General features: G+C 34.2%; 2 protein-coding genes across 3 annotated transcripts in view; one reads left to right on the forward strand and one right to left on the reverse strand.

Moving 5' to 3' along the window:
* The window catches only part of LOC108359602 (zinc finger protein 704-like), a 72,138-nt gene extending 47,301 nt beyond the window's left edge, over window positions 1-24,837 (forward strand). The window contains 3 exon segments of the mRNA XM_017611524.1: window positions 8,892-9,101; window positions 23,410-24,058; window positions 24,060-24,837. Of these exon segments, the coding sequence (XP_017467013.1) occupies window positions 8,892-9,101; window positions 23,410-24,058; window positions 24,060-24,314 (1,114 nt within the window). The 3' untranslated portion in view covers window positions 24,315-24,837.
* Window positions 3,545-8,446, reverse strand: Art4 (arginine methyltransferase 4). Of its 2 annotated transcripts, XM_017611530.1 has the most exons (7): window positions 8,044-8,446; window positions 7,345-7,966; window positions 7,102-7,233; window positions 6,831-7,033; window positions 6,213-6,771; window positions 5,737-6,150; window positions 5,585-5,673 (listed from the first exon to the last, which is right to left on the reverse strand). In XM_017611530.1, the coding sequence occupies exons 2-7, from the start codon at window positions 7,649-7,651 to the stop codon at window positions 5,585-5,587; spliced, it is 1,704 nt and encodes a 567-aa protein (XP_017467019.1). In that variant the 5' UTR covers window positions 7,652-7,966; window positions 8,044-8,446. The 2 variants fall into 2 exon arrangements, with proteins under 2 accessions (XP_017467020.1, XP_017467019.1); XM_017611531.1 differs by lacking the exon at window positions 8,044-8,446 and having other exon boundaries at window positions 3,545-5,673; window positions 7,345-7,651.
* Window positions 24,838-24,843: the final 6 nt, after the last annotated feature.

A 24,843-nucleotide genomic window follows, 5' to 3' on the forward strand; every position in this document is an offset into this window, starting at 1 on the left:
GGTCTATAAATTTTTAATAATTTATCTTTTATATTGCTTTGTCATCGGGTTCTGAGCTATGTTTTAAGTCCCTAGCCTAAAAAAAAAAGAAAATCCAAAACCTCGTACGTGAGGTTGCCCAAATTTTATAGAATTTAGAAGAGTAAAACTTGTCTTTTCAAAACGTCTCTCTCTTTTATCCCTAATTATCTCTTCTTCTTATCTCTAAGTATGGAAATTTTAGTATGAAAGGATTAGGGCTTAAATGCCACCAGACAAAATTTGTTTTTTGATAAGGTATTCTAAGGACTTTTTAGTGACCCTCGTATCATGTTTTACCACCGAATATAGTTACATATATGGGTAATTTCCAAACAAAGTGCTATTTTTTCGTCCCTTTTTAAATTATTTTATGGTGGCAAGAAATTTTTTTTGGGAGAATTTTTTTTAATAAATTCGAGTGATTACATACATGATGAGTGATTACACATATGTTAGTGTTTGGCCGAGCTTCTCCTTCGATTTGTGGCGTGCGTCTTGAGCCTTGATGTTGTCACACAAAGCGGAGGGACCTACAGTTTTATGCCGACTCCGAACGGCGATTGTATTTTTATGAGAAGCTATTTTTCATGGCACAAATACACTCGGAGGTTTGCCATTGCCTGCCGAGGGACGACCGCTGCTAAGAAAAAACATGTTTTCTATATTTTTTGCGATGTTGCTTAGACCAGGGCTTGAACCCAGGCGTTGCGGAGTGGAAGCGTGCAGCGGCCGAGAGTGATTACATGCATGAAAAATTAGAAACATCATTTCTCTCCTGCTTCGTCTTTAAAAGAAAAAATTGTATTCAATATTTCTTCGTTCTTAACTTCTATATCTCTGTGGATATTAAGTAAAGCTAAACCTCTTAACATTTGTTCCCCAGATTCGTAAATATGATTTAAGCTTAAGAAGGAGCGTTCCCTGGAAACAACTGTCACAGGAAGGGTTGCGCCTATCTGCAAGAATCGGTATACCGCTGAAGTATTAGCATAGCATTTAATTTTTAAATGTAGAAAATTGCCTTTGACACATTTTACCAAATGATAACTGAAATTTCAAATTACGTTTGGTCCAAGGCGGAAATTTAAAAGTAGCATCCGGAGCCACGGCAACAAAAATCTGACACATCATTAAGCAGAACCTGCTAGCCTGAATATGTAAATTCGGGAAGCAGAGGGTTGTGAAATTACCGGCATCTTGAAAACAATGGTGGTCAAAATGTAAAAACGAAAAGTCAAAAACAACATTATACGATCCAAATAAAGAGCTACCAACAAAGCTGATGTTTTATTAATGTACGCCGTTTTGTTTTCTTTTGCGAACAACCAGTAAATGTGAAATATTTTCCAGAATGTCACTTTTAGGTAAAAAGGGATTTTTTGTTTAAATCGCTTATTCTACAAAAGTGTTCAAATGGCATGTGTGGGAAATTGTTGCCGAAGAAAGATTAAACAAAAAGTCTGCCTTCCTAGAAAAACCTCACGTTAACGTCACAAAGAAGGTGGAAAAACTTCAACATTAGCTTATCTAATAAATGAGTTTCTAAACTTACATATTTATTACTTTAGCTTACTTTTATAAAAAGTGAAAATCTGGAAAATATTTTACAAAACTGTAATTTTGAAGGGCCCGAAAGCAGTTTCGTATTCTGCCAAAATTTTCACTTTTTCAATCTTAAAAAAATACCTGGCTAGTACACTTTGTTTGGAAATTACCTATATATGTACATTAGGGTGGTCCTTAAATGTATTAAGTACATTATTACATCAGATTTCCTAAACGTCAACCCCCACATCGATGCAATATAGTCAAAGATATCACACAAAAATTTTGGTCCCGATCGGAGACGGTTTAGGCGTGTCGCACTGGGGTCAAAGTTCAGATTCCTCTATGGAGACTCAAAAAATTAAAATTAATATTTTTTTCATCTACTACCCAAAATCGATACTACTAACGTCGAAGATGTCACATAAATTTTGGTCCCGATTTGAGTTTATAATGGCGTATCGCACAGGGGTCAAAGTTCAGATTCCTCTATGGAGACTCAAAAAATTAAAATTAATATTTTTTTCATCTACTACCCAAAATCGATACTACTAACGTCGAAGATGTCACATAAATTTTGGTCCCGATTTGAGTAGGGTAAGGCGTATCGCACAGGGGTCAAAGTTCAGATTCCTCTATGAAGACTCAAAATAGAGGAATCTGAACTTTGACCCCTGTGAAACACGCCTTAACTGACTCCAATCGTTACCAAAATTTATACGTGATATCTGCGCCTACAGTAGTATCGATTTTGGGTATTAGATGAAAAAATATGGAATTAAATTTTTTGAGTCTCCATAGAGGAATCTGAACTTTGACCCCTGTGAAACACGCCTTAACTGACTCCAATCGTTACCAAAATTTATACGTGATATCTGCGCCTACAGTAGTATCGATTTTGGGTATTAGATGAAAAAATATGGAATTAAATTTTTTGAGTCTCCATAGAGGAATCTGAACTTTGACCCCTGTGAAACACGCCTTAACTGACTCCAATCGTTACCAAAATTTATACGTGATATCTGCGCCTACAGTAGTATCGATTTTGGGTATTAGATGAAAAAATATGGAATTAAATTTTTTGAGTCTCCATAGAGGAATCTGAACTTTGACCCCTGTGCGACACACCTTAACCGTCTCCAATCGGGACTAAAATTTATATGTGATATCTTTGACCGTTGTATTAGCGACTGAGGGGGTGAGACTTAAAATGTCATTTTTTAAGGGCCACCCTAATGTACATACATATGTATATACATATATAAAAACAAAATTTCTTTCATAATTGCTTTCATGTTTCTTGGTAAATAAAAGTAGCTGATAAAACAATCGTTACAAATAAAGTCCTTGAGTAAACGAAGCGTTTTTCGCTGGTAACTTTAACCGAGGAAACACTCTGTCACCTTGACATAGTAAGCCAATTAAAGAGCAGCTACATATGTACATCATATGTGCAAGGCACTAGTAGTAAATGCTCGCTGCAATCGTTGCAACCTACACACACATCCATTACACCGCCTGTCATTACGACCACAACCACTCAAATAGCGGCATAGTAATTGCCGCAGAGACAATTCCTCGTCTATCTCCCGATTGGTTCTACTTTTAGTTGCACTTGCACTGATGTAAAAATCTGGGCCAGGTACACATAAGAAATACATATACACCTACATATATCTGTGATCATAAGCAATAACCGCCTAAGTCGACTTAAGAAAGAATTAAGTTATACATGCTATCGTATTCTGAAACTAATATTCCATGTGCATGTGAAATCCCCATCTCGCAAGCTAGGCAATTTAAAATGTGATAGACGAACATATTTTGGTTTTCCCATAAGGTTAACATTGCGATCCAAATGTAACCTTATGGGGAAACCAAAATATTTTCATTTATAACTTTTTAAATAGCGTAGCTAACGAGATGCGAGTTTCACATACACATGGAATAGTATCTGCAACTATGATAGCATATATATCTAAATTCATTCTTAGGTCGACTTAGGCGGTTATTCCTTATGACAACAGATATATAGTATATGTGTGTAAATATGGATATGAACGTTGTTGCCCATATGTACATGCAGTACATACACTGCAAGTTTCTAAATGAAAAAAAGGACGAACCACCAATATATGTACGTACATACAAACATCATTAGTGTAAGCCATTTGTGCAGGGCGAATACCCCCGCGTATCCGTTATCATTCGTGACTCGTGCCTATGTGCTAATGTTAGTATGTATTTGAGGCCAAGGTTTTATACTCTAGCACTGCACTTCAGGAAGCCTTTTCATTAACCATCGCCCACAATTGCAAATCGAAGCATTACATGCGTCCAAGGTTTTTACATTAACATAGACGAGTAATTACAAAAATCAAATTGTTGTTTTTCATTCAGATCTATTTTCGCGTTTATAATTATAGATATAGATCTTACAACACTGCACACTAATACAAAGCGGACTTTATTTCAATATCATCCTTTCTCATATACTTAAACATCGAATGGTTATACAATACAATGATAATATGTATGCATATGTTTAAAAATTAAATATCTAACTAAGTAGGATTAGTATTGTTTTTGTTTTATTTAGATTCTAGCTTTGAAATTTTGTTGTTCAAATATAGGGGTATATTTTTTTTTTTCTTTAAAAATTAACTTAACAATCTACGTAATTGAATTTTGCTCGATATTAAGGAAATATTTATAATAAAAACTGTAAATGATTACAATTTCCAACTCTTGAAAAATGGGGAGAAGGAATAATTTACAAATTGTTTTAATTCGTTGAATAATGTAAATATGAAATGCGTAGTTTTATACATGGATACATGGAGCATATTTGTATATATTTTTAAATATTGTTTTTATATTATTTAATGCTTAAATGTAAACAGCTCGCCACGGTTTTTAAAATGTTTATGAAAATTAGAGATACGTAGATGCTTACAACTAGGAACTATGAACTACAGCCTATATTAATAAAGACTATTGATAAAACGTGGTACGTATAGTGCTAATATACATAAAAGCAAAAAAACGCCTGGCTCTTTAGTCTTACCCAAAATTAAAAATTTAACTAAGATGGAAATTATTGATATGCTTAATATAAATAAGTATAAATATTTAAATTTTAACTAATTGAATTCATTTTGCGGGCGATGAAGGAATTCTAAAGGGCTAAAAAATAAAACAAAAATGTTTGTAAACGAAAGCACAGCAAATTAAAAATATTTAATTAAACTTGAAATACGTGAACAGATACAGTCTCTTTAAGGATAAAACGTTATGTAAATGCGTAAAATGCTTAGCTACTAACCCTGGGAAATAATTTTTACCAATCGAACTTTAACGCGGGGTATGTTCAATTTTTAGGCCAACATAATTCGAATTTTTTCAAATCTAATTCAAGCGCTTACCATATTTTCCTACTGTAATAAACATATTTTTTGATTACACGAAAAAGTATCCTTAAAAATTTCGCATAGCTATGAGCATAGGGCGCGTGCATTTAAGCTACTTTGTATTTTATATGAGTAATTCAACACATGATTTATTTAGTGCAAGTGCTACTAAAGAAGCACAACATCTATACATTTTTAGTCTGCCATGATTGTTCCTTAATGTTTAGCATATAACGCCAATCACTGCAATTTCTTCATATTACTAAACAGTTTCTATAGGTTGGTGTATGAATAGTTGCACTTAAAATAAATGTTACTTGTATACGTGTATTTACAACAATTATTTCGAGATTATATAAATTCCTGGCAAATAATCACAAAAGAAATTTCTAAAGCATTATTTTCGTCCATTTTTAAAAGTCCTTTGTGTTTGTGTGTACCTACCGAGCATTACAAGCATTTATCATAAACAAAAAATAAATATTAGATTAGAGTTAACCTTGATGCATGAATGATAACTTATTTGGTACTGTGATAAACCAAGCGTTTCACTTAAAAATTTAAAATTGTTTTTCTTCTTAACTCGCCAGTATTTGTATATGCTTCATTTAATTGTGTGGATTCATAAGCGTATGAGTGATGTCCATTGAAGTTTCCGAAAGCCCATTAACAGTTATACCATTTGCTAAGTTGTTTGCTAAGATAAAATGCATATTCATAAATTAGTACACTGATCCAGAAAATAATACAACATAATTACCATTTCTAACTCCCTGGGTGGCGTCCAATTGTGACCAGTATTGCTCTGATGGGCTTTGTGAACTAGTTCCAGGTGGTGCTTGAACCGGGGCACCTGTGTACCTGAAGTAAGGATTTTTTAAATCCAATGTATTACTGGATGATATTAAGGTTCCTTCGATGTGCAAATCGATTGTCACGTCGTAAGACTGCCTTCGATTTGCCTCAAGCAAAACACGTCCCGTCAAAAGTTGACCTTGTTTTATGAATATAGGCATTGGTAGTAGACAACGGACTTGGTACCAGTGCGTCAGTGGTGCTGTTGGCGATGTAGAGAGCCAAACCTGCTGGCTAGAACCACAAAACTCGACATCAAACCAAAAGGCGAGACCATGACAGATACCGGTTTGCAAAATATGGAACTGTAGAGGTATTTCTGAAGTAAACAAAAAAAAACATTAACATTCCATAAAGTAATACTATTTACGATTTTAATACCTATATTGTGCAAATCATTCTCATTGTCTCGGAGAAAATCACAAACATGCCGCACTGATTTTGCCATACAAATACGTATATCGAAAGTGTCGACAATCGGCTGACGGAAGTACTCCTTCATGCCTTCTTTGTGTAGCGTAGTTAAATCGACACCATGGAACGCAGACTGATACCAGAAGTTGGCTTTATTGTATTGTTCTGAATAGAGTGATTCATCAGAGAAAGGTGCTATATGTAAATCACCATGTGTAGGAAACATTTTTCCATTAGGTTTCAACCATTTTCGGGCGTGCAGATACGTTTCCAGCATGCGCTCATTATAGAGCATATATCCCATTGGCTCTGATATAATTACGTCAACCATCTCAGGAATATCAATTTCTTCTATTTTACCAGGCATAACAAAAATTTTGTCTTGGACATTGTTTGAATCTACCAGTTGCTGTGCGTATTGTGCCATATTAGATGCTTCTATTGCATATATTTTAGCAGCCCCCGCTTGAACTGCGAAAAACGATAGAATACCCGAACCAGCCCCCACATCTAACACTATTTTGTTCTGCAAGATGAAGTAAACTATAAGTATTTTATGTAAAGCTTAAGGCAAAAATTTCTTACATGAAAGTCAAGAGAATTGCCGAGTATTGCGCGCTGGTATGTGCTGGTGCGAACGTAATCTTGCATCATGTTCTGTTGCTGCGACAAATACCCATAAAATTGGAAATACTGTGAAGCGGAAGACTCTTCAGTTCGTTGTGAAAATACTGATTTTGGTCGGAGATGTTTTACGCTATCGACTAACTTTCGAAACCGCTGCTGTTCTATAAAATCCAATTAATTGTGTTAGTGATTTTTGTTACTATATATATGTGTAATATTTATATCTTACCATAAACTGATGTAAAGCGCATAAGTAAATTATCACCATCCAAAGAAAGTGCAAACGTTTGGCGACCTATTTGAGCAGCATCTGTGTCGTAAGTAAGCAAGTACTCTTTGAGTACATTCGAAGTATCATTATCTAAAAAAAGCGAGATATGTGCATTAGCAGAGCAAAGTTTATACAATTTTAAAAATTTAAAACACTATCATAATTTTATATGTGTTAATAAATAATAAGTACTGTACTTACCAAGGGTGATTTTAAGCAAAACTCCTTGGGGATCGTATATGCATAGTAGCGTACAACTGTTTTTATATTTGCTACTAAATTTAAGTTTCGCTTCATCAACAACTTCGCTTATTACGACACCATTAAAATTACAAGTGCCGTTTGCACCAAGACCTCCATTACCCCCACCACTGGTGCCCCCATTGTTGGAGACTATAAATACGCCACTGTTAGTTTTACAATGACCACTAGCGTTTAATACACATAGGGATGAAGACGAATTGTTACGTTCTACACGGTCAGGAGCGTTATCGATATTTGTTGACATGTTTGCTCTGAATTCACGAATGCCACAATTTTCAATGATGCCGCTACAATTCTTTTGTCTTACTAACTATTAATTGACTTTACTGAGTTTTTGCTAACGACGTCGTTTTACGTTCCTCCAACCAAATAATGCGCTTTTCTAAATTTCTTAGATTATAAAACAATTTACGCTCGTGCAGTGCCTAAGCTGCAATGCCAGAGTAATGACTGCACAGTATACAAATGTACATATATGTAGACGCAATTGCTGAAGAATATATGTAGGTACTTGATCCAAAAGTACCTTTAATCCCAATAGTGACGGTGAACTTTGGGGCTAATGTAATAAATCGAAAGGAGATTATTAATGGATATAATCGCAAGTCACTTAATATTTCCGTCAGATATATCTACCAGTATTGTAATTATCGATGGGTTAAATTTTATTTGCTATTGATTTGCTGTCTGCAGTTTTCCCAGCTTTGTTGGCCGTCCTTCGATTGATGGCGTTTTGTCTTCTTCTTTTACAGAGGTTTCTTTGTTGCGAACACGTTTTAGGTTACTCGATTACAAAATTTGCCAGCAAATATTTTAACATAAAGCTCTAATTCATTCTCAGAAACTACTTTAAGAACTTTTTCATACTTTGAAACTATTTTATTAGCATTTATTTGCAATAGCATATATCTCCCCACAAAATATATTCGCAAAAACAAGAACTTTACTTTAATAGCAGCACCACACGGCGACAAATCAACTACACGAATGCGAAATGAACAATCGCGTTATTTCTTTCCTCACTGTTGGCACAGCAATACCTGTGTAGCTGCTCTACATAACATTGCCATCTCTGTTTAGCAGTTGCTTATAACCAGCGAGGTTGCATTGTACAAATTGTAATAGATTCCTTGAATGGGCCAAAACACACGAGAGTAGTTATGCATGCACAATTTTTGTGTTCGTCATACACGAGATGAATTAAAGCACTAGAAAAACTTATATGTACGTGAATAGCATATTGTAAGTATTGGTGCCATTTGGCGTGATTTGTAATCGTAAATTTTGAATGCACGAATTCTTAGACTCATGCTCCTCGCAAACAAACGGCAGTTAGCGTGCACAATTATTCACGTGTTTTTAAGCCAATTACTGTTACAGCAACACAAAGTTTTAATTTTTTTTTTTAATCATTAACATATTCATGCTTATAACGATATGTGAGTACATACTTACATAACCTAGCAATATATTTCTAATTACAGCAATAAAAAGGCACGACGTTCTGCAGATTATGATGAATCATGTAGCGAAAATGACCACGAAGAAGAATTCTACTATACGGAAATCGAAGACGAGGATGAAGATAGCAAAACGCCGAGCACTACATCGACTCCCACACTCAGCCACCGTGATATGGCGCGCCCACCGCATGAAGATCCGGAATACCAAAGAAAAATAGTTGGAAATTTTAAGTAAGTTGAAAGAAATACCCAGCTAAAAAGTAATGATTCGTTCGAGTTACCGCATAATTATATTTGTGAGGCAACAACTGACAAAAGTGTAGAGTATTTAATAATAGAAATACAATTTCCACTTCCGTTAGCTTTTTTGTGTTTCACGACGTATGTTACATACATGTATCGCGAGCATACTGTTTGAACTTAGGCAAATAAAAAATAAATTGAGTTTCATTGATGCTTATACAATTGAAAATGTCTTTGAAAGGAATGCTTTCATCGTTTTGTACCGTTCGCAATTCAGTTTATGTCAGTTAGTAGAATAAAGTGGACGCGTTTAATCCCGTGCGTTCATTTAAGACCCTACACACGCATTGATTTATCGGCCTACCAGTAGACCAACCTACTTAACGAAATTCCCTACAAACGCACCAACCAGTTGGCCGAATTCATTTGAGTGAGACTTTTTGAACTGTGACCAACACAACACCACTGGCAAACTTTTGAGCTATGCTAGGAATGCTTCTCATTTTTATGTATTTGTTATTGCTACCGCCCCCATTTTCATAACTTATACGCATTTTCACTAGCGTAACGAACCGAAAAACACATGTTAACGTTGATGCGCCTTTAAAAAAATGAAATCGCATTTAAGGTTGCCAACTTGTCTACACACAGAGCAACAAGTTGACCAATCTGCCTCAAAAATCAAAAATTTTTGATTTTACTCCAACCTGAATAACAACTTGACGCAGGTTTGCCAATTGCCTACACACGGCTTATTTACCACCAACTTCTAGCGGTTAGCCAACTGGTTGGCCGATAAATCGATTTTATTAGATCTTCCTTTTAAATAATAAAGGGTAGTAATTTAAGGCGCAACCCATTCACAATTTTATAGTCTAGCAGAGCGGTCTAAAGTAATGGGCAGAGTGGTTTGCACTGATGTAAAAATATCGCACACCTTCTTCAAAAGGGGTAAAAGTCCAAAAACTTCAACACAACCTCCATATTTTGGTTGTGAATTTTTGCTTATTTTTTATGTAAATACACTCAGCTCACACATGTAAATAACCAAAAATACCTTCAAATTCATTAGAATCCATTTAAACAATTAAAAAATACTTTTCAACATGATGCAATAATACAAGGTGGTATCAATTGTGACAGCTCGATTTGACACTGCCTTAGCTCAGTAGAACGAGAAGAAAAACGGGAAGAAATTAAGCCCCATTTGGGGGAAAAATATAAAATTTCACATTTTTTCCTAAACAAAATTTGCTTTTTTATAGTATATTCGTAATGAAAGGAAATAAAATAAGATAAAATACCTTTTTAAGAAAAAAAATGTGTNCCTAAGGCAGTCAATATGGCGGAATTAGAGCGAGAAGTTGCCAACTGATAACACCTGTATTATTGCATCATGTTGGCAGAGTACAATTTTCTTTTGTTATAATTTGGTTGTCAAAAACAATACGATTGATCGTTTGACACATTTACGGCGCGTTTACATTGGACAATAATAATAATAATAGATTGGCGCTTACACATATGTTAGTGTTTGGCCGAGCTTCTTCTCCGATTTGTGGATGTTGTCACACAAAGCGGAGGGACCTACAGTTTTACGCCGACTCCGAACGGCGATTGTATTTTGAGAAGCTGTTTTTCATGGCAGAAATACGAGGGACGACCGCTGTTAAGAACAAACCTTTTACATTGGACAATGCTGTCAAGATAATGAAGATATACGTATTAGTTGCCAAAATTGTTCCAATGGAAAAGTATGCATTTATTGCTATTGTCATGTAGGAATGTTCGATATTTAAGAAAGTATCGATATCATGAATCGAATTAATTCATTGCATGTAAAATCGATATGGCGATATATCGGGCTGAACAATATCGATATCGAAAAAATCGATGTTGAAAATCATGCTTCCAATTGAATAGAATATTAGACCTGCCTATCAACTCACCTAATTGTGTTATTTCCAACTTGTATATTTACTGAGGATTAAAACGGCATGCCGGTCGACTCAAGTGGTTTGTCAAACGTAATAGCTAAATAATTCACACAAGCGCTGATTAAACTTTCTTTAGTATTTTCCCATACACTTTTTTGTAGATGAAAAAAAAATTCAACTTAAATATCGATATTGCGGGTAAAGTATCGATGTCTTCGATATATCGACCTTGGAATATCGATTCAAAAAATCGATTATCGTGCCATGATATATCGATATTCATAATAATCGATACGATATCAAACATTCCTATTGTCATGACAGTATTGTCCGGTCGGTATAAACCCATGAACCAATTAGAACAGATCTGACCGGTTGAGAAGCAGCCTTTTGTAATGGCAATTGAGAAAAAAGTGTATGACGTTTGTAATTTTTAAGTTTGCTATTTCTGTTTTGCTCCTTTCTTTATGTGTATTTTGTCGGTGTTTTATTTCAGTGATTTTTAAGCGATTTTCAATAAATTTTTTGTGCAAATGTAATTAAAGTGAAGTGCGCGGTGATTGGATGCAAAAACACGTACAAAAATAATAAATTGGTTAACACAGACATGTGCTACAACATTGCTTGCATTTTTTCTTTATGCTTCGTCTTCATATTCTTTGTTTACTTTTCAAAGAAAATAACATGGCGCCCAAATTACAAACGTCAGCCAGAAAATTACTTTTTTCTTTTGCTTCATCTGGTCAGATCTTGTGTAGTTGGATCATGGTGTAAACCCTAATAGGGAATTTACATGATTCAACTTTCACAGCCGATTAGTTGAACCAAAAGTTGAACAAAAGTAGGCAGCCGATCAACTTCATTGAAAGCGATTAGTTGAAAGGCCGTTTACACCAGGCGATTGTTGCTTTCAACTAAAAATCGCCTCATGTAAATTCCCTTTAAGTTACCAGAATCAACTAGCAAAAAAACGTCCCACTAGAACTGGTATTTTCTGACAGAGAAATGACCTTATTTACCCTCTTTTTTATCCACTCAATACTAAGAGAACCCAGTACGGGATCGATTTCCAGTAAAATCTGACTATTTCTGATTAGTCCGGACTCGTATGGGATCGCAACTAAAATACCATTATAACACATCGCAGTTTTGAGTTATGTTATTTTAAAGATTAGCGAGCAGTTTTAGTTGGGCAAGTCTTTTCCCAAATGTCCCGTACAGTGTTGCCATTTTAATCTTTTGCGGTTGCGATAGCAAATTGCCGGAGACATTTTGGTTTAGCCGATTAGCCGATTGCCTTGTTTTCTTAAAATTCAAATATATATGGATGTTTCCATTTTTGACTAACAGGCTAATAATATTCAAGCACGCCGCCAATTTACTGTCAAAAATTTCTCCTGCACATACAATTTGTATGAACGGCGTGCGTATAAAGTTAACTCAATTTCCAATTTTTGTTCTGCGTGACATTTTGATTTGACATTTCGCTCAATGAAATCAAATGCTTTGCTGAGAACTTATTTAAATTCCAAAAACCGTAGGCCAACTTGAGCTTAAAAAACCAACACTAGTCTGGTTGAGATTGCATTCCGATTACGAATACAGTTTTTTCAGCCGAGTACCTTTCAAATCATTGGAATCAACTAAATTAATTAAGAAAACCAGGATTTAGTTACATTTTTCATTTTAAAAACGCTTAAGTTTGTAAGTGTTTAAATTTAACTAACTAGTTTATTCAATTTATCGTCCACAAAAAATCCAGCCATGTCTCGCAATCATATGTTTATCCTAATTGCAAGTTCTTGCTACTTCTCCCAGAAATAGGTCTTTCTACTTTTGATTTGTTTAAAGGTATAAGTTAAGAATCCGAACATTGCAAAAACTAAAAAATGGGTATGAGTGTTGATAGAGGTTTTTGAGACAAATAAAACAATATACTTTTATTAATGCAGAAACAACAACTAAGGCAGTTATGAAAAGTCAAAGGTCAAATGGAGCGCTTTTTTAAATCCAAATATCTCGAAAACCTTCGCACGGACTCTAAAATCTTTGATATCATTAAAAGGAAATGTGAGTCGCTTGAACTACATATGTAAACGTTATATATAACTTCTTAAGTTTTAGCAAAAATCCAATTTATGTAAAAAAAGTTACGAAAAATTTTAAACAAACACATTTTTCTTTAAAAAGTACCGCATTAATTACAGTTAAAAAACTTATTAATAAATAGTGCACAAATGAAGCTTTCGTTTGGTATACAACATGTTGTGTTTAATCCTCGCAGATCAGAGTATTTCAAAAAATAACTCTGGTCGGACCAATTCCTGCTACGCCATCCACAGTATTTTTGCGCAAAACCTTTTTCTTAGTAAGGGTTATAATCCTTAGTAAGGGTTATAATCCTTAGTAAGGGTTATAATCATTAGTAAGGGCTATAATCCCTAAGCGCGGCAGAAGGCCGTCAACGCAAAAGGTGTTCTGTGCAAAAAGTTTTGCGCCCCTCTTCTTCGGCAATACAGAAAGAAGAATTCTACTTAGTGAGGGTTATAGTCCCTAAGCGCGGCCGAAGACCGCCAACGCAGAAGGTGTTCTGTGCAAAAAGGTGTTGCGCCCCTCTTCTTTGGCAACACAGAAAAGAGAATTCTACTTAGCGAGGGCTATAATCCCTAAGCGCGGCCGAAGACCGCCAACGCAGAAGGTGTTCTGTGCAAAAAGGTGTTGCGCCCCTCTTCTTTGGCAACACAGAAAAGAGAATTCTACTTAGCGAGGGCTATAATCCCTAAGCGCGGCCAAAGACCGTCAACGCAGAAGGTGTTCTGTGCAAAAAAGTGTTGCGCCCCTCTTCTTCGGCAACACAGAAAGGAGAATTCTACCTAGTGAGGGTTATAATCCCTAAGCGAGGCCGAAGGCCGCCCACGCAGAAAGTGTTCTGTGCAAAAAGGTTTTGCCCCCGCTTCTTCGGCAACACAGAAAGGAGAATTCTGCTTAGTAAGGGTTATAATCCCTAAGTGCGGCCGAAGGCCGCCAACGCAGAAGGTGTTCTGTGCAAAATGGTGTTGCGCCCCTCTTCTTCGGCAACACAGAAAGGAGAATATAGGGTATTTTACCTATACGTTTTTATACTTGTTTAAATTCTTTATGTTCAATTTATGGTTCAATGAATTTGTTTGTTATCAAAAAGAAAATTTTTGATTATTCAATAATAAACTTTCAAACAAGAAGGAAATACTATTGTTTAATTTGATATCATAACACGATATATTGGCGATCCTGGTGTATCCTGTGCAAACAAAATCAACAAATTTGCAAAGCTAGTGAAGTGAGCCTTACACCAAGTCAGGCTGCAGGACAAGCCCAGATAAATGAGCAAAAAATATCCACTAGATGCACTAAGTCGTTTATCACTAAGGCATCAGGGTTGAGAAAAACGTTCGGGTCTACAAGACGTTGATGATGAATACTTTTAAAAGAATGTGTTCTCTTGATCCATTTTAAATAAGCATTCGGGACAGAATGACTCTTATGAACAGCATGGTCGTGCAATTTCGTTGATAAATTTGGCGCAGGGCAATGCTTCCCACACAGGGTACGAAAATAAACTATATTGTACGTTACTATTTCGTTTCGTTTATTACTTCAACAGTTCGGTACAATACGAAAACAAAACGGCTGAGTTCACTTTGGCGATAGTACACTACAGTAGTTTAGTAGTTACAGACGAAACAACAAACGAAATGAATCGTGCAGAGAAAAATATATATATGTATGTACACATATCCAATAACTAAACACAAAACAAATAGCTGCAATGAATAAAAAAATAAAAATGTTTTTTAATTGAATTGGATATGAAAATTTACAGAAAAAAATATTTTTCACGTAATTGAAACATTTGTGATATCACCCTATGGCACAATTGTCACAAATGAAAAGCAAACGTTTCTAGTTGGGGAAAATGACAGTGAATCTTACAAATTGTTTCTGACTATGTACAAAACTGTACAAAACCACAAATGATATGATGATCGATGAGCAAATGGGAATTGTTTCGTACAGTTTATTTTCGTACTCTGTTCCCACATACAGATGCAAAAACATCAAANGTGCAAACAAAATCAACAAATTTGCAAAGCTAGTGAAGTGAGCCTTACACCAAGTCAGGCTGCAGGACAAGCCCAGATAAATGAGCAAAAAATATCCACTAGATGCACTAAGTCGTTTATCACTAAGGCATCAGGGTTGAGAAAAACGTTCGGGTCTACAAGACGTTGATGATGAATACTTTTAAAAGAATGTGTTCTCTTGATCCATTTTAAATAAGCATTCGGGACAGAATGACTCTTATGAACAGCATGGTCGTGCAATTTCGTTGATAAATTTGGCGCAGGGCAATGCTTCCCAAACAGGGTACGAAAATAAACTATATTGTACGTTACTATTTCGTTTCGTTTATTACTTCAACAGTTCGGTACAATACGAAAACAAAACGGCTGAGTTCACTTTGGCGATAGTACACTACAGTAGTTTAGTAGTTACAGACGAAACAACAAACGAAATGAATCGTGCAGAGAAAAATATATATATGTATGTACACATATCCAATAACTAAACACAAAACAAATAGCTGCAATGAATAAAAAAATAAAAATGTTTTTTAATTGAATTGGATATGAAAATTTACAGAAAAAAATATTTTTCACGTAATTGAAACATTTGTGATATCACCCTATGGCACAATTGTCACAAATGAAAAGCAAACGTTTCTAGTTGGGGAAAATGACAGTGAATCTTACAAATTGTTTCTGACTATGTACAAAACTGTACAAAACCACAAATGATATGATGATCGATGAGCAAATGGGAATTGTTTCGTACAGTTTATTTTCGTACTCTGTTCCCACATACAGATGCAAAAACATCAAACAAAACAGCAGTCAACGCCGCATTTAACGCAGGTTCAGCCAACTTCTCAGTCGACCCCACCATATCAAGCGCCAACGAAATTTGTATCGAATTAGCAACTACCACCACAATAACAATCATATGTGCAAGCATATGAACAACAGACGCAATTTCCATCCAAGAAAGTATAATCAGGCCTACAGTCACAGAAATTATTTTAGTTTTGCTGTCACAGGTAACTAAGGAATTAAATTAGTGTTGTTTTTATTTAAAAAAAAAAAATAAAAATAAAAAAAAATAAAAAGTTCGTGTTTGAAATCTTTTGTTTATTTATTCAGTTTTTGTTAATATTTTAAAAGNTTGAAGCAATAGTAAATTTTGAAACACCACTTTCAATAAATAAATTACAACAATTTTTGGGCATGGTTAATTATTACCATAGATATGTTAAAATANTTTTTAATGTAATTAAATTTTAAAACAAAAATATTTAAAAGAAATTTAGAATTATTAATTGCAATTAATATAAATAATTTTACATTAATATAATTAATTTTTATAAATATATACATAAATATTATTTGTGTTAACTAAAATTATTATTATTTATATTTATTTTGTACACTTCTCCAGTTTATTTCAAAATGCAAAGATCACCAATACGTACACGCAACTTCACAACAACAACAGAAAATCAACATGAAACCCTAATACACACTTCAGACTTAAACATTTCACAAAATATACACACAAATTTTTTTCCAAATGAAAATAACTTGAGTGCAAATTTATCAAAATCTATTAAGTTGCCTCATTTTTGGGAAGATTGTCCTGAAGCATGGTTTCTCCTTGTAGAAGGACAATTCGAAATTAACAACATACGTGATGATAATATCAAATTTCAACACGTTTTAATTTTTCTTCAAAAATAATCAATTTCTAAAATGATTGATGTTATTAATCCGCCTACTTTGAATAACAAATATGAAACAATTAAGAATGTTTTATGTGAAAGATTTTCTCTTAGCGAAGAGAAGAGATTAGAGCAATTATTTTCAAATACATAATACAGCAATTACTACACCGTTTGGAATTTTTGAGTTCGTACGGATGCCTTTTGGACTACGAAATAGTGCACAAACATTTCAACGTTTTATTAATGAAGTATTTTCAGGTTTAGAATTTGTGTTTGTCTATATTGACGATATTCTTGTTGCAAGTGGTAATGAAGATCAACATATTGAGCATTTAAAATCTGTATTTGAAAGACTTGAAAAATATAGTTTGAATATTAAACATAGTACATGCATTTTTGGAGCAAATAAATTAGATTTTCTAAGTTATGAAATTTCAAGTGAAGGAATCAGACCTTCTGTCGAACGAGTTGAAGCAATAGTAAATTTTGAAACACCACTTTCAATAAATAAATTACAACAATTTTTGGGCATGGTTAATTATTACCATAGATATGTTAAAATATTAGCAGCAGAACTTAGTCCTCTGCACGAAATGTTAACATTAGCAACTAAAAATAAACTTAAACAATTAAATTGGGCAGAAAATACAACTAGGGCTTTTGAAAATGTGAAGAAACTTTTTACACAGAAGACTTTACTCACTCATTTTGATAAAAATTGTTTAATTATCACTTGCTGTCGATGCATCAAATTTAGCAGTCGGTGCGGTTTTACAACAAATGAGTAATAACACTTTGGAACCACTTGCATATTTTTCAAGAAAATTATCCCCTACAGAAATTAATTACTCCACATTTGACAGACAACTTTTAGCGATATACAATTCAATTAAACATTTTCTAGGATGTAGAACATTCACTGTTTATACTGATCATAAACTTTTAACACATATACTAAATTCTAAATCAGACAGATCATCTCGACAAATTCGACACTTAGAGTACATTGCACAATTTACAGACGACATACAATATATTTCTGGAAAAGAAAACATAGTTGCTGATACGTATTCCAGATGTTTACATGATTTTAGCCCAAGACATAAATTTTCAAACATTATTCGAGGAACAAAAAGATCAAACACTTTATGACATAATATCTGACCAAAATTCCAACAGTAATTTAAAAGAACCTTTTAGACCATTAGTTCCCAATTCTATGAGAAAAATCATTTTTGATAAAATTCATTCTTTATCACATCCAAGTGTACGTACAACTAGGCGTTTATTCAATCAAAATATTTTTGGCCTAATATGCGCAAAGAGATAAATAATTGGACTTCTACTTGTATAAGTTGTCAAAAATTAAAAATTTCTAAACATACTNTTTGAGTTCGTACGGATGCCTTTTGGACTACGAAATAGTGCACAAACATTTCAACGTTTTATTAATGAAGTATTTTCAGGTTTAGAATTTGTGTTTGTCTATATTGACGATATTCTTGTTGCAAGTGGTAATGAAGATCAACATATTGAGCATTTAAAATCTGTATTTGAAAGACTTGAAAAATATAGTTTGAATATTAAACATAGTACATGCATTTTTGGAGCAAATAAATTAGATTTTCTAAGTTATGAAATTTCAAGTGAAGGAATCAGACCTTCTGTCGAACGAGTTGAAGCAATAGTAAATTTTGAAACACCACTTTCAATAAATAAATTACAACAATTTTTGGGCATGGTTAATTATTACCATAGATATGTTAAAATATTAGCAGCAGAACTTAGTCCTCTGCACGAAATGTTAACATTAGCAACTAAAAATAAACTTAAACAATTAAATTGGGCAGAAAATACAACTAGGGCTTTTGAAAATGTGAAGAAACTTTTTACACAGAAGACTTTACTCACTCATTTTGATAAAAATTGTTTAATTATCACTTGCTGTCGATGCATCAAATTTAGCAGTCGGTGCGGTTTTACAACAAATGAGTAATAACACTTTGGAACCACTTGCATATTTTTCAAGAAAATTATCCCCTACAGAAATTAATTACTCCACATTTGACAGACAACTTTTAGCGATATACAATTCAATTAAACATTTTCTAGGATGTAGAACATTCACTGTTTATACTGATCATAAACTTTTAACACATATACTAAATTCTAAATCAGACAGATCATCTCGACAAATTCGACACTTAGAGTACATTGCACAATTTACAGACGACATACAATATATTTCTGGAAAAGAAAACATAGTTGCTGATACGTATTCCAGATGTTTACATGATTTTAGCCCAAGACATAAATTTTCAAACATTATTCGAGGAACAAAAAGATCAAACACTTTATGACATAATATCTGACCAAAATTCCAACAGTAATTTAAAAGAACCTTTTAGACCATTAGTTCCCAATTCTATGAGAAAAATCATTTTTGATAAAATTCATTCTTTATCACATCCAAGTGTACGTACAACTAGGCGTTTATTCAATCAAAATATTTTTGGCCTAATATGCGCAAAGAGATAAATAATTGGACTTCTACTTGTATAAGTTGTCAAAAATTAAAAATTTCTAAACATACTAAGACGCCGTTGCAAAAAATTAACATATTCATATGGATATTGTTGGTCCATTACCTGTGTCAAAAGAAAGTCGTTACATTTTAAATATCATTGATAGACATACACGTTGGCCAGAGGCATATCCACTTAGAGATTTTGGCATTCCACTTTATATAACAATAGATCAAGGATCACAGTTTATATCAAAATTGTTCAGAGAATTAACTAAATTGTTAGGATCACACAAAATTCATACGTCCCCATATCATCCTCAATCAAATGGAATGATTAAAATATTTAATAGAACATTAAAGACTGCTATTACTGCTTCAGATGATTCTACCCACTGGTCTGAAATTCTTCCTTGGATATTATTAGGACTACGTACGTCTATTAAAGAGTATTTAAAATGCTCTTCTGCAGAATTAGTTTATGGACAAACATTAAGATTACCAGGTGAATTAGTTGTTACGAAAAGTTATAATAATGAAGTTAATAATACAGACGAAACTCTTTCTAAGCCAAGAAAATATTTTTCAAATGTTAGATCAAACAATAAAGAATACTCTTTTGTTCCGAAAAATTTGGATACTTGTGAGTACGGTTTTGTTAAAGTTATTCACAAGTCAAATTTGCAATCACCTTATGAAGGACCATTTAAAATTATTTCGAAAAATGACAAAGTATTCAAAATTCCACATGGAAATATGATTAAAACGGTTTCAATAGATTTGCTCAAACCTGCAAATATAATTTCTGATACAACAAAAAAATCTAATTCACTAACAATTCCAAGTACAAAAAGGAAAATAACATTTAACATTAATTAATTTATTGTTTTACTGGAGGGCGAGTATATATAGGGTATTTTACCTATATGTTTTTATACTTGTTTAAATTCTTTATGTTCAATTTATGGTTCAATGAATTTGTTTGTTATCAAAAAGAAAATTTTTGATTATTCAATAATAAACTTTCAAACAAGAAGGAAATACTATTTTTTAATTTGATACCATAACACGATATAGAGAATATTACTTAGTGAGGGTTATAACACGTAAGCGCGGCCTATCCAAAAAAAGGTTTTGCGCAAAAATGCTGTGGATAGCGTAGCTGGCATTGGTCCGACCAGGGTTATTTTTTGAAATACTCCTATTTTCGAGGATTAAACACAACATGTTGTATATCAATCGAAAGCTTGAGGTGTGCACTATTTATTATAAGATTTTTAACTGTAATTAATAGGCACTTTTTAAAGAAAATTGTGTTTGTTTAAAATTGTTTGTAATTTTTTTACATAAATTGGATTTTTGCTAAAACTTAAGAAGTTATATGTGTAGGGTATTTTACCTGTATGTTTTTTATACTTGTTTAAATTCTTGATGTTCAATTTATGGTTCAATGAATTTGTTTGTTATCAAAAAGAAAATTTTTGATTATTAAATAATAAACGTTCAACATATAAAAACTTAAAATTTAAACCAAATATATTTACTTATTAAAATATCATATAATTGATATTATCAAAAAGAAAGTTTTGATTATTCAATAATAAACTTTCAACATATAAAGCTTAAAATTTAAACCAAATATATTTACTTATTAAAATATCATTTATATATGTAATTAAAGTCACTCACATTTTCTATTTAATTACATCAAAATGTTTAGAATCCGTGCGATGGGTTTCGAGATATATGAATTTGAAAAAAGCGCTGCATTTGACCTTTGACTTTTCGTAACTACCTTAGGCACTCGGCACATTACGCGCCTAATCAAAGTAGAGTAATCGTTTCATCATACCGAAACGAATGCATGACGACTCGACTTCTGTACACTTGCACGACCTGCATAAGTCACCAGCTAATAAACACTTTCTACACATAACAAATTTTTTGGCCGTTCTTTCGCAACACGCACTTCCGCAAATATTTCTGCTCCGAAATATTGCATAAACGCTTGTGGTTTAATGCAATTTGCACGAAATCGTTCATTTCCAATTATTTTCTTATGAATTGACAAATAAATTTTATTTCAAACCCAAAAAATAAACAAATGACGATTTCAAAACTGCAAGCGCCTTACAATGAATCGTAATATACAGAGCTTCATTGAAATACATGTATTGGGTATAAAAGCTTCATACTTTAGTACGCCGGAACGATTACACTACTATGACTAGGCGTTTCACGATTGAGAGAATACAAAGGTTGCGCCGATCTCGGACCGCTATTCCTCTCTTAACGAATTTGACAGAATCGTTGTTTGCATGACGTCACACTGGTGCAACTTGTTTACGTTTTCCTTGCAACATTTTTTCTTCTTCTTCCATTCTTGCTCACGTTTTGGCATTTCTCTCTCGCAATTGCACCAGTGTGACGTCACACAAAAGTTATTCTCAAAAATCCTCTCTGATCGGCGCAATCTTGTATTCTATCATTCTTGTAGGCGTTTAATGTGCGGAGTGCCTTAGTTGTTGCTTCTGCCTCAGAAAAATTATACCGTTATATTTTTCTCAAAAACCTCTATCGAACTAAATTTTTTGTTGTAATTTTTCCATTGTTCGGATTCTTAACTTGGGTTGGCTTTCCAAAACGGAACCAATCGAGATTTCAGCGAAAGTATATGGAATTTAGTCATGAAACTTGGTCAGGACGTTGGGGGAGGCTTTCTCTGCATGAATATATCACTCTCACAAAGTAGTTGCTAATAGTATTTAAGCAATTTGTTGTTAAATAATCTTCACTACCACCCCCAAATTTTTGTCCAAAATGCCACTTATCAATTGTATTTTGGTTGATATACAATATCTTCATTATTCACGTGCGTATTTTATACTTTTAATAAATATATATTCATCAATTAATTAAGTAAAACGCGTTTATAAATCCGTTAACTCGTTTTACCACTTTTCACAAACAAACAGAAATAACAATGGCCGACAGTAAGAGCAAATGTGTGCTGCCATACTTCTCGAAGCTATAAAATACAACTATAAACCATATCATTTTCGTTTTTGATTTATTATAAAATCGATACTTCGATAAATAATAAAAATTTTTATAAAAAATCGGCTGCGGCGCTTTTTATTATAAAATCAAAACTTCGATAAATAATGAAAATTTTTAATTAAAATTCGCGCGATTTTTTAAGAAAAATTTTAAACCGCGGCGCTTTTTATTATAAAATCGATAATTCAATAAATAATGAAAACTTTTAATAAAAAATCGCGCGGTTTTTAATTAAAAATTTTCGCCTGCGGCGCTTTTTATTATAATCTCGATACTTGATAAATAATGAAAATTTTTAATTAAAATTCGCGCGATTTTTTATGAAAAGTTTTTGACCGCGGCGCTTTTTGTTATAAAATTGATACTTCGGTAAATTATGAATCGCGCGATTTTAAATTAAAAATTTTCGCGAGTTTCATTTTNTTTCACTCTTGGTTTCCATGGTTTTACTATGGGCGGATGACGAATTTTCGGGTGAATTTTTTTTTAGGCGAAACTCAGGATAAGGCAGATTGTTTCCGTTTTGTGTTTTTTTTGGCATTTTCTACCAATACAGCACCGACATTTCAGTTCAGTTGGTGTACAAGGGCAAAAGTGAGGTTGAATTCGGTATTTTTTGCAACTTTAAATGCGAATTACTTAAAAACTATAAGCCTCCGGAGGGCGGGGTCTTCAGATCTGAAAAAGCTCCTCTATACTCTCTAATATTTTGTTTTTTCCAAAGCCTGGATCCGTTTTGGAGACCTTTCCCCTTAACTTGTTTCTATTTAAATAAAACATGTGAAATTTGATTAAAACAGTTGTGGTTTTTAGTCGGTTAATTTTTGCCAATTTAGCCGGTTGGTCCAAAAGCTTCTGGCAACACTGTTCCTATAACACAAGCAATCAACATAACCTCACATAAGCACACGTTCATTGTTAAACAATAAATGACATTTGTTGTTTTCCCACCCACAGGCAAGGACGTGTCAATCAGCAGCAACTTCAACAAAACCTGGGTCAAAATCTAAGCAGCAGCAAGACAGTATATCACTGCGGCACTTATATTACGAATAGCAATAGCAGCCATAACCAAAATAATCAGCAAATGCAGAATAATTGTGTTTCGACTTCACCGCTCACTCATCACACCTACTGGCAGTCATCGTCAGTACCAGTAGTACCAGCCGCGCCAACTGCCACTGCATCGGTGACAACAAATTCAAGTCATCAGCAACCGCAATATATTAAACATGCTCGATCATCGCCACGTCCGTCCCAGTCGACCGCTCCATATCCATCGCCAACGTACCATCACAATTATAGCAGTAGCCCGAATACGTGCATAAGCAGCAATGGCAACGGCAGTACCACTAGCAACACATGCAGCAATCAAAGCAATTCCATCATACCCAATAACAGTGCCAACAATATGCTCCAGCAACTGTCTCAACAAAATGTCACGGTGACGGCGCATAACAGTGCCCATCACAACCAGCAGCAAGAACATCAACAAGTACCGGCAGTAACTATCACGCCAAATTATCCAAGCCATCAGCAGCAACAACAGCAATCGCAACTACAGCACATTCATGGTCATCAGCAAACGACGCATTCAAACACTGCCGAGCGCTATAGTGACACTCCCCACCACACATATAAACCACCTACCGCAACAGCAACAACAGGCATCTCATCACCATCAACAGCAGCATGCACAACATGTAGCAGTTGCCACAACAACTAAGCACTCACCGAACTCACCAAATAGACGCACTCGAGGCGAGAACAAGAAGTGCCGCAAAGTATATGGTATGGATCGTCGTGATCAATGGTGCACTCAGTGTAGGTGGAAGAAAGCTTGTAGTCGATTCGGTGACTGAAAAAGGCCCAAAGCGTCGGCGACCACGGAAACGGCGGCGACGGCGACAGCGACAGCGACAGCGGTAGCAGCGAAAATTACTTCAACAGCAACGACAGAGCTAGCAGCGGGAGCTAAATTAAAGTCTCTAGCAATAGATTTGGGAAGCACAGAAACACAGGTAGCGTCAACCTATTTCAATACAAAGTACAAGCGAACATGCTGCAACTATAATCTTGGCCATAATTCCACCAGAAATACTATTAATAAATACAAGTGTTCGGCAGCTTCTGTACCAGCAACTGCCGTAGCCACCTCCGTTATTGTGAAGCCACTAAATAATTTAAGTAAAATCTCTGCTAGCAAGAACTATCAAAACACTGCCAGTGGCAGCAAAATTATCCATGCGCCGTTGAGTGGCAACCATAAATATGGTGCAAACACGGATGCTGATGTACACTTGCAACTGCAACAACAAACACAGGTTGTTACAACTGCCAATAACAGCAACATCAATATCAACAATCATTTGCTACCCGCTACAGTCTCAA

This window comes from Rhagoletis zephyria, unplaced genomic scaffold (assembly GCF_001687245.7).
Source record: "Rhagoletis zephyria isolate East Lansing unplaced genomic scaffold, Rhagoletis_zephyria_1.1 Rzeph_scaffold_00419, whole genome shotgun sequence".
Lineage (NCBI taxonomy): Eukaryota > Metazoa > Arthropoda > Insecta > Diptera > Tephritidae > Rhagoletis > Rhagoletis zephyria.

What these genes read in the sequence shown, in the direction of transcription:
- Art4 (XM_017611531.1), bottom strand. Translation starts at nt 7,651, where the DNA reads ATGTCAACAAATATCGATAACGCTCCTGACCGTGTAGAACGTAACAAT. An exon ending in GCAATTCTCTTGACTTTCAT is followed by an intron (nt 6,772 to 6,830) that starts GTAAGAAATTTT and finishes TTCATCTTGCAG; the next exon opens with AACAAAATAGTGTTAGATGT. An exon ending in GAATGATTTGCACAATATAG is followed by an intron (nt 6,151 to 6,212) that starts GTATTAAAATCG and finishes TGTTTACTTCAG; the next exon opens with AAATACCTCTACAGTTCCAT.